This window comes from Elaeis guineensis, chromosome 7 (assembly GCF_000442705.2).
Source record: "Elaeis guineensis isolate ETL-2024a chromosome 7, EG11, whole genome shotgun sequence".
Classification (NCBI taxonomy): Eukaryota; Viridiplantae; Streptophyta; class Magnoliopsida; order Arecales; family Arecaceae; genus Elaeis; species Elaeis guineensis.
In genome coordinates, this window is record NC_025999.2 from 89,135,692 (window position 1) to 89,149,002 (window position 13,311).

The 13,311-nt window shown below is 41.2% G+C and overlaps 1 protein-coding gene across 1 annotated transcript; it reads left to right on the plus strand.

Annotated features, from left to right (window-relative positions):
* Positions 1 to 964: 964 nt before the first annotated feature.
* LOC105048765 (putative glutamine amidotransferase GAT1_2.1) lies at positions 965 to 2,955 on the plus strand. The gene is made up of 4 exons (XM_010928208.4): positions 965 to 1,243; positions 1,360 to 2,084; positions 2,260 to 2,466; positions 2,626 to 2,955. Exons 1-4 carry the CDS (start codon positions 1,153 to 1,155, stop codon positions 2,857 to 2,859), a joined length of 1,257 nt encoding a protein of 418 aa, XP_010926510.1. The 5' UTR covers positions 965 to 1,152; the 3' UTR covers positions 2,860 to 2,955.
* The last annotated feature ends 10,356 nt before the right edge of the window (positions 2,956 to 13,311 follow it).

Genomic DNA, 13,311 nt, shown 5'->3' on the forward strand with positions numbered 1-13,311 from the left:
GTATGCTACTTGATGACTTACCCAACTCTTCGCAAATTATTGAAACCTCTAGAATACACAAACCTTTGAACCTAACTTTACGGTCTTTTTTTCCCAAACATCTCTCCGGCAGTTGCTCCATCAATCAGCAAGACTCATCACTGTTTATATAAATATAATTTGATAAATAAAATAAAAATACAAAATTCAAGAAATTAACTACAGAAGACAGGACGAGAAGAAGAGTGACCGAAGAAATAAAAGTGTAAAAAAAAAAAAAAAAAAATGAAAAGCAGGGCAGAGCAGTCCAGTTGGCCCAGAACATGACAGAATGAACAACTAGTCCCAAAGCCACTGCTGGGTCAAGTAGCAGAAAAGGGGTAGTGGAGAGTTGACTCTGTTTGCCATATATTTTGGTCCCCACGTCGTCAAAAAAAGTCAATGATTAGCAGGAAAGCGTGGATTTTATTTCTAATAGGTCAACAGTTGGAGTTGGGCCTGTTCAAACGTTAGGCCTTGCTAAGGTACAAGCCCAGGTTGAGTTTTCCCACCGCAACTACCAATCAGTAGAGCGGTGCCACATGGCGATTACTCCTCCCTCGACCATTTCCCGAAGTTTTCTTCGGCTACTCGGAAGCACAAGGAAAAGCATATTCTGACACGTCATCGGTTACACGAGAGTTTGACCGACTAAAGATAACAACCAAGGACATGGCATCCCATCCACCCAACCCAATTCAAATCTCACCAAGATGATATGCTCGACCATTAAACACGACCATCAGTAACAACCCATTAACTTCTGACACGTAGCAACAAAGTATCATCACCTCACACGTGTCCTTTTCGGCGTGGCATCATGAAGAAGAAAACAGTCCTCATTCTGACGTGTAACGCGGCGCCCAGATGGATTGTACCTGGACCGCCTCCTCCTCCCATCTTCCTCCTTCAGGTTCGGCATTTTTCTTAGTAAACAAGAAGATAATCTCTATCAAAATATAGACTTAATTAATAAAAGGAACAATAAGAGAAGAAAGGGAAGAGGGTGGGAAAAAAAAAAAATTTCCTTGAAATAGTCGTGATTGTTCCTGCGATTTCCCTCCTCAGCCCCGGCACCACAGAAGGTACGTTGGTGCGTGCCTTCATAGCGGCACAATTAAACAGCAACGCTAGATGGCTTCTTCCGAACTGTCGCTGATCCTCCCCAGAGTACTCATCGTCTCCCGCCGGACCGTCCGCAAGAACAAATTCGTCGACTTTGTCGGTAAAAAAAAAAAAAAAAAATCAAACGACACCTAAAAACAGTCTCTATGCCTCTGTTTCGTATTATATTTCCTCGTTTGATTCCAGGAATAACTCCCGTTCTATTTCTTTTATCAGGGGAGTATCATCTTGATCTCATCGTCCGGTATGGCGCGGTCCCGGTGATCGTTCCTCGTGTCACCGGCGTCCACATGCTGCTCGAAAGCTTCGAGCCGATCCATGGCGTCCTCCTCTGCGAGGGGGAGGACATCGACCCCTCCTACTACGAGGCCGAGATCTCCGGGCTCTCCCCCGAGGAGCTCGACGAGATCCGCTGCCTCCACGCGAGCGACACCGCCATCGACCGTGAGAAGGACTCCATCGAGCTCCGCCTCGCCAGGCTCTGCCTCGAGCGCAACATCCCCTACCTCGGCATCTGCCGTGGCTCGCAAGTCCTGAACGTCGCCTGCGGGGGCTCGCTGTATCTCGACGTCGAGAAGGAGCGAAAGAAGGATGGCCAGGACCCGGTGGTGCACATCGCCTACAACAACTACGACGGTCACCGGCACGCGGTGAGGGTGGTGGAGGACACTCCGCTGCACTCTTGGTTTCGGGGATCGTTGGAGGATGGGAAGATGGAGCTCATGGTGAATAGCTATCACCACCAGGGGGTTAAGAGATTGGCCGAGCGCTTCGTCCCGCTGGCCCATGCGCGCGATGGATTGGTCGAGGGGTTCTACGATCCCGACGCGTACAACCCCGAGGAGGGTAAGTTTATCATGGGATTGCAATTTCACCCCGAGCGAATGAGGCGGCCTGGGTCGGATGAATTCGATTATCCGGGATGCCCAAAGGCTTATCAGGTATGAATCATATAAAAATTTCGAAGCCAATCAATCTTAAGTTTAGTCGTGGACACATCCTATAGTGAAAGGAAATGCTGCGTCTGTCGCAAATTCATAGATAGGATTCTGATAGTTTGTAATGGGGAAGGTAAATTCTTATTTTTTTTGGGTTGCTTCTACTATTTTGGTATAGGAATTCGTTAAGGCGGTGGTTGCGTATCAGAAGAAGGTGAACAGCTCTACCAATCTAAAAGATGAGCCCAGGCTGGATCAAGAAATGGAGAAGAAAAGGAAGATCATCGTTCGAAGTTTTTCAATTGCCAAGAACTTGTATGATGCGAGGCCGGACATGCCTCCATCCAAAGAGTCAGATCTCGAAGCTGGAGCTGAATTCCTTGAGGTAATTATCATACCAAAGTAGAGGGACTATAATTTTTGAGAAATTAAACAATGCACTAGATCTCAGTTGTGCACAAAAAAAAAAAAAAAAAAAAAAAGTGTTGAGTGTTTGTTGGGAAAAAAACAATCTTTCTTATGTTAGTATATCTTTGGTTCATAGTTGAACACACTGCTGAGCGTGCAGCAAGAGAAGAGGTTGAAGCAGATGGGTGCGACCGTGAGGAATGCATCATCCTATCTGCAGAGCCTTAAGATGAATGAGGAGAGGGAGATGATTGCGAGGAATGTAATGGGGAAGATGTCTATAGAGCAGCTGTCTGAACTGCGTTCTTTCTACGGCATGATGGGGCAGATTTGCACAGAGATGTTGGAGAAAAAACTCAAGGCTACATGAACTTGAGGAACGTTTTTTAATTTCATCATCATAAAAACTCCTGTATTTTATGGTGTAAAATTGTGTGGAGCTTAAACCTAGTTTATTTCTTGTTCACGTAATGCTTCTTAATCTCTCTTTCCTTGTCCGTTTATATATGCTTCCCAAAGGGAATTATCAGTAGATCGAAGTCAGGAACTGAATTTATCTTGTATGCATTTTCAGTGGAGGGTCTATGAGACATCACATGTAAAAAGTAAGATTCTGCCCTGAGGGTGGCGTTTTGTTAAAATATTACGGTGTCAACGCTCCAGCACATAGCCCTCAAATCTAGATCACTGATATCATGGGCTTGGCTGAAACGTAAGTTATAGGAGGCTTTTCAATAGTCTCGGAGATATTATAGATCTTATCCAATGGAGATGGAAATGAATTAGAGATCTTATCTAATCAGCCGGATACCTCAATAAATTATATAAATAGGCATATTATAAGAAATATTTTTATTTTTCTTCCATATTTGTGAGAAATAAATGTGAAACATATTTATGGGAAGATTTAGAAAATGATCTAGGAAGAAATCTGGGGCTATGACACTCTTCATCAGATCTTGTTCAAGCTCTTGAAATCTTTTTTACTTGGTTAATTTATCTCAGGAGGCTCTCTTGGAGGAAAATCAGTTGGTTGGTTTACTGTAATTTGTTTGGCTCTCTTCTGAATCTGATATATTTCTTTGGAAACTGGGCAAGAATGCCTCTTTCTGGACTGCATCTCTTTATAATTTTTTGATTCTTAGAGTATCAAATGGAGACCTGCTAAGTTGATTTGGAAAGCTTATACGCTCTAAGCTATAAGATCAACACTAGAGATCAACTGAGCAAAAAAGCTCTATGGTGGCTTCTTTGAATCTATTGATCATTTCTTTTGTTTCTACCCTTTCCCATTGAATCCATTGATCACCTCTATTGTGGTTCTCTGTGCATAATTCATCCACTTGATAGAAGTCAGGTACTGAATTTATCTTGTATGCATTTTCAGTAGAAGATCTAGGAAGACAGAATATGTAAAAAGCAAGATTCTTCCCTGAAGGGGGCATTTCCGTTTCTACTTGTCTTTTCCTTTTTTTTTTTTGGATAAATTACAGAAACTTCTTCTCAACTTTAGTTCAATTTTATTTATCCCCCTATACTTTAAAATGTGTCAAACTGATTTTTCTAATTATCGATATATTTCAACGTGATTCAACTGTTCATTTTACCAATCAACAACGTTAGATTTTTCTCTCAATGGACAAAAATACCCCTATTCATGGGTGGATTTGGAGGAGGAAGAAGATGAGAAGGAAAAATAGATGAGGAGAAGGGGAGGAGGGGAGGAGGGACGCCGATAAAGAATGGGTTAGAGGAGGAGGAGGACAAAAATAAGAAGAGGATAGAGAGAAAGAAGAGGAAAAGAATGGATTACCGACGGAAAGGGATGGAGGTAAAAGAGGGCGTTATGAAGGGGATGACTTATGGACGGTTTGGAGGAAGAAGATGATGAGAAGATGAAATAGATAAAGAGGAAGGGAGGGAGGTGGAGAGAGCCATCGTGGAGGAGAAGAGATGAGTAAGAAGGAAGAGAAGAAGAAATGATCTTTTATCGGTGAGAAGAGGTGGATGTAGAGGAGGCCATCTAAAAGGATAGAGCTTATAGATTGATTTGGAGGAGAAAGAAAATGAGGAGGAGAAAGAGGATGAGGAAGAATGGGAGGGGAAAGGGACCACCGATAAGGAATAGGATGGAGGAAGAGGAAAAAGAGGAGAAGAGGATGGAGAGGAAGAAGATGGAGAAGTAAAGAAGGGATGGAGGTAGAGTCCATTGCGGAAGAGAATGGTTTATGGGCGGCTTAGAGAAGGAAGATGAGGAGGAGAAGTGGATGAAGAGGAAGGGGAGGAGATGGAGGAATGGGTAGAGAAAAGAGAGGACAAGAAAAGAAGAGGGAGAAAAAAGAAGAAGGGGAGGAGGAGAAATGGGTGAGAAGGGGAGGAGAAAGAAGAGGAGGAAGGAGGAGGGAAAAAGAGAGACACCGGTGGTGGAGGGGATCAATTGGAGAGGAGGGAGGAGGGAAGAAGGAGAAGATGAAGAAATAGATATTTTTATTATTTTAAAAAATTTTATTAAAGGAGATAAATGACTGAACCATATCGGAACATATCTATAATTAGAAGGGATAGTTTGACACTTTTAAAGTATAGGAGATATAAGTGAAATTGGGTTAAAGTTGAGAGAGTGTTCCTATAATTTATCTTTTTTTTTTAGTAATATGTTGTCAACACTCCACCACATAGCCCTCAAATCTAGATCTTTGGTGTCATGGATTTGGCTGATATGCAAGTTCTAGAAGCTTCTAAATAAGCTAGGAGATCTTAGTTGGATATAGAGGAGCATCATTAGATATGCCTATAAGGTTAATTTAGGCAAAAGATATGAGGCCTAGACTAAAGTGGAAAATCCAGCTAAGATGAGCATGCCCTATATGTGGAAAAGAGACCCCCGATAGGATTCAAACTTTTTTATGGACTCCTGATGGGAGTTTTGTTTCTCTAATGACTCCCGATGAGAGTCGAAGTTAAAAGAGAGGTAAGAGACTAGGAAGTGCCGGCCTCTACCTCTATTTAAGAGCCTCCTCCCCACTCTAAAGTGCTCCATCGAAAAGAACCACTGCTCATCTTTCTTTCTTTCTCTTTTCTCCCTTTGGATTCACAACATATCATTACCCTGCTTATCGAAAATCAAGACCGAAGACACCACTAGAGCCGAGGTAAAAGTCTTTGCCTTCCTTCTTTCTCTCTTCCCCTTTTCTTATGGCCTTGGGTACCACTACCAGCTGTTGAGTAGCCGAAAATTGACCAAGATTTGTTGCATTCTCTATTTTTACAACCATCTTATTCTTTTTTCCAGCCACCAATATTGCCACCCCCTGATGCTAAACCTTTGGTCGGATCTCCCGACCACCCTACGGCCCTTCCCAACAAAGTCATGGCCGTTAGTGAGCAGCCAACGGCTAAAGAGAAGAGAAAAGGGCCCCAATTCCCTTGTTTTCTAAATTTTTTTTATGATTTTTTTGCCGACTAGTCACCACCATCGGCCATCCATCGCTGCCAACTGTTGACCATGCATCACTGTCTGCTATTGGACTTCTAATTGCATTGCAACACCTCATTAGACCATGGACGATGGATCACCCCCTCAGTTTTGCCAAAAAAGAAGAAAAGAAGAAGAAGAAGAAAAAGAAAAGAAAAAAGAGAAAGAAGGCCAACTCTCCTTCTCTCTCTAAAACCAGTTCAAGTCCTATTCTCTTGGTTATTGGTTATAAACTAGAGTTGACCAAAAGAGGCTTGAGACAACCATGGTGCCCCAAGCAGTTGACTAAACCAACCACTCGATCAAAGATCTTCTTTTTTTATTATTTAAATTTATTGAATTCATCAAATAAAAATTAATTATATTTTTAATATTTTAAATAGAATTAGTTGATTTTTCTAATAAAATATAAAAATTCAGAGTGCATAAGGTAAGTAAGTCTTATACTCTTTATTTATTTTTAAATTATCATATTTTCTATTAAAAAAATCATATTTTCTATATTTTTGAACTATTATGATAAAATCATATATATTTTTCATAAAATAAAAGATCAACATATGTATATGTATGTGTGTGTCTATATATATATATATGAAAATTAATGCTTTATTATGAAAATTTATTTGATGAAAGTTTTTGATGAAAAAGATATGTTTATGAAGCATGAATTTGATTATGCCATTCAATGCTTCTCCACCCATATATATATATATATATATATATATATATATATATATATATATATATATATATATATATATATATATATATTAAGAAAAAGATATAAATGTTTTAAATGCTCTTAGATGGCTATGACAGTTTTACGAAAGTGAGGCCAATAAAAAAATCTCTTTGGCAATGGATATAAAATTAGCAGTAAATACGAATTATAAACTTGTAGATTATGATGATGGCTCTGTCATGGATATAAAATGATTGTAGCATGAATATCTGTAAGTAATATTTTGAACCATAATATGAACACATAATAAGAATGACTTATGAAAGAGAGTTATGAAATATTCATGATTTATGTATGCATGACTGATTTTATAGCTCCTTTTATATATTTTCTATGAAATACCATCTATTATTTTTTAAATATTATATTATTATAAAAAAATTTATGCTTGATTCGATAAAGAATTATAGATTTTACTTACTGAGTTAGTATAGCTTATCTTTTTATTTTTTGCTTTTGTAAACGAATAAGGTTAAGAATAAAGGATGATCCAAGCTCCGGGATCTGTACTAGCAGGTTTAAAAATTTTATAGCAAGCTAGCAAGCTTGGAGATCGGTTCTAGTAAGTTTGAAAATTTTATAATTGAATTTAGTTTATTGAATAATTATGGATTTATAATTAATTATTTATAAATTTTAAAATATAAATTTTGATATCTAATTTTTATTTTAGATGTATTGGATGAGTCGTATTTTATTTATTTGATTAATGATCTAAATTAATTTTTTTTTATTATATTTTATTTATGATGAATCTTCTATTTTATTCAAGATCACGAATGTTGTTTGGCTCGATGATGGTACTTTTTGGTGATATGGCCGTGTTACCGATCACGTTATACAAAAGAACTTATGTCCATTTGGGTATCTGTCCAGTTGAAGCACACAAACTTCCTCCCTGTTCTGTCATCTATTAGCTTTTACTTTCAGAGCAATCCAATTCCCGCACCACTCCTTGCTTCCACCATTTCTTCTACCAATTTCACTTCAATGATACATATCCAACTCATCCAAAAAGAAACCACAGTAGCCCAACTCATCCAATACAAATCCGAGAGGCAGGAAACAAATCAAATGAAGGTAAAGAGCCATGGTAAAACTGCATCCGCAAAACCTGAATTCAGTGGCTAGTTAGAACCGATCCATCCAGGCCTGTGGTGGCACGGAGAAGACGAAATGGAGAGCTTGGCTTTCTTCTTTTCCTATGCCGCTCCTACTCAACATGCATATCGAAGTAGTGAAGGGCCCTGAGGACATCCATGGATCTCGATTCCTTAGCAAAGAATAGACGAGAATCTCTCTTCAAATCGCCCAAAGCAAGGCCAACACTGAGCAATCCCAGTCCATGCATTTAGGTACCCGTCTAGCTTGCCAAATAGTCATGAGGGACGAATGGAACACAGGGATCCTGTGATCCTAGAAAGACACTTAATGTTTGTCCAAATAGATCAAGCAAACTTGCACATCAAGAATAGATGCTCCATAATTTTATCACATCTCTTACAAAGGGCACATGGCTGACTTGCTCCCTATTGGCGTTTTCATAGATTCTCCACACTCAATGGCTTATCGTGTATAGCTAGCCAGATGAAAATCTTGATTTGGACTAGTATGAGTCCATTCCACAGACACATCGCACGGCACAGGTGCATCCTCCATGATTTGGAAAGCATAGAACGTCTTTAGGGTTTGGGTTGTATCTTTTGCATGAAAGAATGATTGATCTTTTTTTCGCAACGTCAACTATCAGGTTGCACCTCTCATATATCTCAAATCACTCCAAACTTATTTTTTATCCACTTGCATGGATCTCAAAATAGTAATTGTGTGATCTATCGGTTGATGTCATGAAAGAAAGTGAACCATCCTTTTTGGCACGAAAGATGCACCTGGACCTAGGTCTTTACTAAGACCAACAGCATATAGTGCTTGAAGTGAGCTTGGGCCAAGCTGGGTTTGAGTTCAGCCTTGGATCAGGCTTGAGATTGACATTCATTCGTGTACAAGGAAGTAGCTATGAATATTGAGCCCATGTTGTCTTTCTGAGTCGTTCCAAAGTTTGAAGCTAAATTAGGCCCAAATAGTTAATGTTTTTTCTTTTGCATCCTCTCTGCAAAGCAAGCTTCCAAATTTCATCTAGTTCAGATTTCGAGTAGAAACATTTTTCTAACAATTGCAAACTTACCATGCCCATATAAGGAATACAAAGATGGCAGAAATCCCAAACAAATAAAAATGATGGAGGGAAAAATAGAGAGTATCTCCCAGTAACTATCATTTTCATGTATTAAAAAAATATATAAAGACTTGAAACCATCCCTCGTCCTTAACATTAAAGGTGCACTTGGTTCATGATCGGAATCGAAATTAGAAATAGAATAAAATTTAAATATTAGTGGAGAGTAGGATTAGATTTTAGATTATTAGGATATTCTTATTTTTTCTGGAATCGAAATGGGAATAGAATTTCTTCCAACGAAATGGCTAGAATGAGAATCACTTATTTTCATTCCTAATCCAAATTTTATCTCTCCTCAACTAAATATGCTCTTAAATCTATTCAAACAAATCTACATTTTTAGATCTCTTCTGTTGAAGCCCACTGCTATTAATTAATCTTGGATCAGGAAAAACCTAGTCTTTCTTTCTCTTTTTTTCTTTTTTTTCTCTCCCGCAGCAGGGGAGAGAACACCTTCATAGGAAGGGAAGAATGAATGGAATGGTGGCTGGGCCCTAACAACTCTATTAAAGGATATTTTAAGGTTGGGGGGTATGTTTGAGGTGGGTTGTGCCCCGCGGCGGGCGTTGTGGTGGAGCGTGTGGAGGGGAGGGGGTGCTGATTAGATAGATCAGGTACATAACGGGCCTAAGATAAAATATATTAAATTATATTATTATTTATTATGCAAGATTTGATATCATAAAGTACAACAAAAAAAAAATAAAATAAAATAAAAATTACAATACAAATATATAGATCGGCCTCAAACCTATCTTCATAGGACGTGCAAGCTTCACTATTAGAGAATAAAATAAAAATCAATATAAGAGGAACTCACCACTCAATCCTTGTATAAGAATCTTTCAATAAGAAGCCTCAAAATTTTCATAAAAGCTCTCTGAAACCTCTCTTGAAGCCTTTCTACACCTCTAAGACGTCACCAGCTTCCCAACGCAATTGACGGCTCGTTAATCGGAGTTTTATAGACTTCAAAAATTTCAAAATATTTTTACACTAGAAAACAGAGTCCTATTCAAACCTACAGTCATCCGTGGCCGTCCGATTGTGACCGGTTCGCACCAGAGCTGTCCGATCACATACATTAGGGCCACCTATCATCGGATTAAGCCCGAATTCATCCTCAGTCGTCCGATCATGATCAACTGCAATCTGGGTCGTCGGATCGTGCAAAAAACATCCTAAAGTGCACGTGAACCATGTGTTCTATCCATACGGCTCCCATGGACCGCTAGTGCCCTGCGATCCACGGTGGACTACACAGGAGCGCTGGGCCTGGACGTCAGCACGTATTGGGCCGGCCTGTGCGCACGCCTGTGCTGGGCCCGCCCCCACGTTGGGCCATGCGCGCCTGCGAGCGTCGTCTCCGCCGGGCCCGACCCGCTGCCGCATGCCTGCCACTGGCCATCGCTGCCTCGTGCGCCGTGTTGCTGCTCCGAGCCTTCTTTCGCGTGTATCTTCTCCGTTTGGATTGTTCTTGAGCTCGTTGGATTTCATTCATCGTCCTGGACCTCACTATGGGCTCAATGTAGACCGAATCTTAAGGCGTATTTCTTAACAATCTCCAATTTGACTCAATATTCGGCCTCCACCTATCTCTGAGAGCCTGTGATTCATCTCACCCCCATATCCTAGGACATGCTTACTATCTTATGGATGGGCAAACGTGGGAGTCGAGCCAGGCCGCTCGATCCCACCTCCGTCATGAGCTGTATCCACTCTGACCAAAGATCTGCTTGGGGTATCATCCTGTGGTAATAGAAATCTCATCTTGTAAAGTTACCTCTCATCCTCCCAAGTCTCTTGTCTAGTGTCCGATCTACCTCCATCTGGAGCTCCACCTCATTCTGGACTCCTCCTGGCTCCTGAAGCTCCACCTCACACTGGGCTCTCCACCAGGTAGTAATGTCATTTCATCCTCTTCTTCTCCTCCAGAGCAATCCTATCGCCGCGCAACACCTTCAGGATTCCTCTACTAGCGACCGTCCTGTAATCTCTCGAATCTAGTCTGCTCAGTGAGATAAGATTCCATCTGAAATCGGATATGTATCGGACCTCTCTCAATCTCTTTATTGCACCATCATGTATCCTTCAGCTGACCGTCCTGATGCCTCTGATCGCATAGCTCGATCCAACTGACAGATAAGCAGTACCCTCACTGCTCTCCAAGAAGTCAAACTGCTCCTCTCTGCAACATACATGATGCGTATATGCAGAATCTAAAATCCACTACTGAAAAGAAGTAGAACCTTGTCAGATATCTCCAGGGCATCACCCTCTGAGTCGCTACTGGTCGTTGCTGCAGTAGCCCTCATCCGATCCCTGAGTTGAGAGCAATCTTTGGTTAGATGCCTCAACTTGTTACATCGATAATATCTGATCTTGCTTAAGTCCCTCATCCTGGACTTGGACCATCCTCGCCGCGATCTCTTGTCGCTCTGTCTACCGCCTTCTGCTCCTTTAGAAACCACCAAAGCTGAGCTGCTGCCATCTGAGCTCGAAGCTAGGTTCTCCCTCTTGAGAATCTCATTCTAGAGAATCATCGTGATGACTTCGTCCATCCTGATGGTGCTCTTCCCCACTAGAAGAGCAGTCACCAAAGACTCATATGAAGGGGGAAGCGATGATAGCAAGACCAGCGTCCTGATTTTCTCCTCAACTTTCTTGCTAACACTGAGGAGGTCAGTGAGGATCTTCTGAAAGTGGCTGAGATGCTCCTGTACGCTTTGTTCCTCAGTCATCCGCAGCTGGTAGAACTGTCTCCAGAGGAAGAAGGTGTTGATGAGAGATTTTGCCATGTACAACTCCTCGAGCTTCAACCACAGTATCATCGAAGAAGTCTCGCCAAGTACATGGATCACCACTTCATTCGTTAGGTACCAATGGATCGTACTCACCACCTGCATCTAGAGTCGTCTCCAATCCTGCACCTCCATGGTAGTCGGCTTCTCCTCGTATAAGAGAACATCGATTAACTCTTGCTGGATGAGCACATCTTTCACCCTCGCCTGCCACAAAGAGAAATTACTTTTTTCATTAAACCTGTTGATCTCCATCTTGATTGTGCTTGTCTTCTCCATCTTCGATCTCGATCACCACTGCTGCAACCTACGCTCTGGCACCACCTTGCTTTGATACCAATTGTGGTGCAGGATTCGGTACCATAAGGTGTAGCAGAAAGAAAGAAGAAATAAAATAAAAAATATAATATAAATATGTGGATCGATCTCAAGCCTACCTCCACAGGATGTGCAAGTTTCACTATGAGAAAATAAAATAAAACCAATATAAGAGGAACTCACTACTCAACCTTTGTACAAGAGTCTCTCAACAAGAAGTTTCAAAATCCTCACAAAAGCTCTCTAAAATTTCTCTTGAAGCTTTTTTGTACCTTCAAAATGTCACCAGCTTCCCAACGTAACTGACGGCTCGTCAATCAGAGTTTTATATACTTAGAAACTCTAAAATACTGTTATACTAGGAAACAGAGACCCAATTAAACCTAGAATCATCTGTGGCCGTCCGATCGTGACCGACTCGCACCAGAGCCGTTCGATCGCATACATCAGGGCCATCGATCACTTGATTGAGCATGAATTCATCCTCAACCGTCCGATCATGACCGGCTGCAATCTGGACCGTCGGATCGCGTAAAAAACATCCTAAATCGCACGTGGACCACGTGTTCGGTTCATGCAGCTCCCATGGACCGCCAGCGCCCCGCTATCCATGGTGGACCGCACAGGAGCTCTGAGCTGGCCTGCATGTGCCCATGTTGGGCCCGCCTGCGCGTGCATCTCTGCCGGGCCCGGCCTCGTTGCCGCCGGCCGCCGCTGCCTCCTGTGCCGTGCCACTGCTCCAAAACTTTTTTCGCGCGTATCTTTTCCATGTGGACTCCGTCTGGATTGTTCTTGGGCTCGTTGGACTCCGATCGTCGTCCTGGACTTCGCTGTGGGCTCAATGTGGACCGAATCTTGAGGCATATTTTCTAATACTATTGTACTTTAAAAAAAAGAAAGAGGATGGAAAATAAAATGATTTCATTTTAGGTCTGTGGTGAATTTGGTCCACCTAATAAATTCTCCTAATTAAAGGTTTGAAAATTGTAATACGCAATAGTTTGTTTGGAAATGCACTGTGACAATGATAAGCATCGATAACATGGATCTCATGCAAACCTAACCAAGATCTTCGAAAGAAGAAATTAGAACATGCACCAGGTCCGGTAGACCAATCCAAATCCGAAGGTATATGTACAGTAGATAATAGGCCCCTCTAATTTGGTCTTGAATTGTTTAAACACAAAGGATAATGTGGCAAATGACTATTGGATGGGTCCACTTGATGTGGTTGACCTAATAGT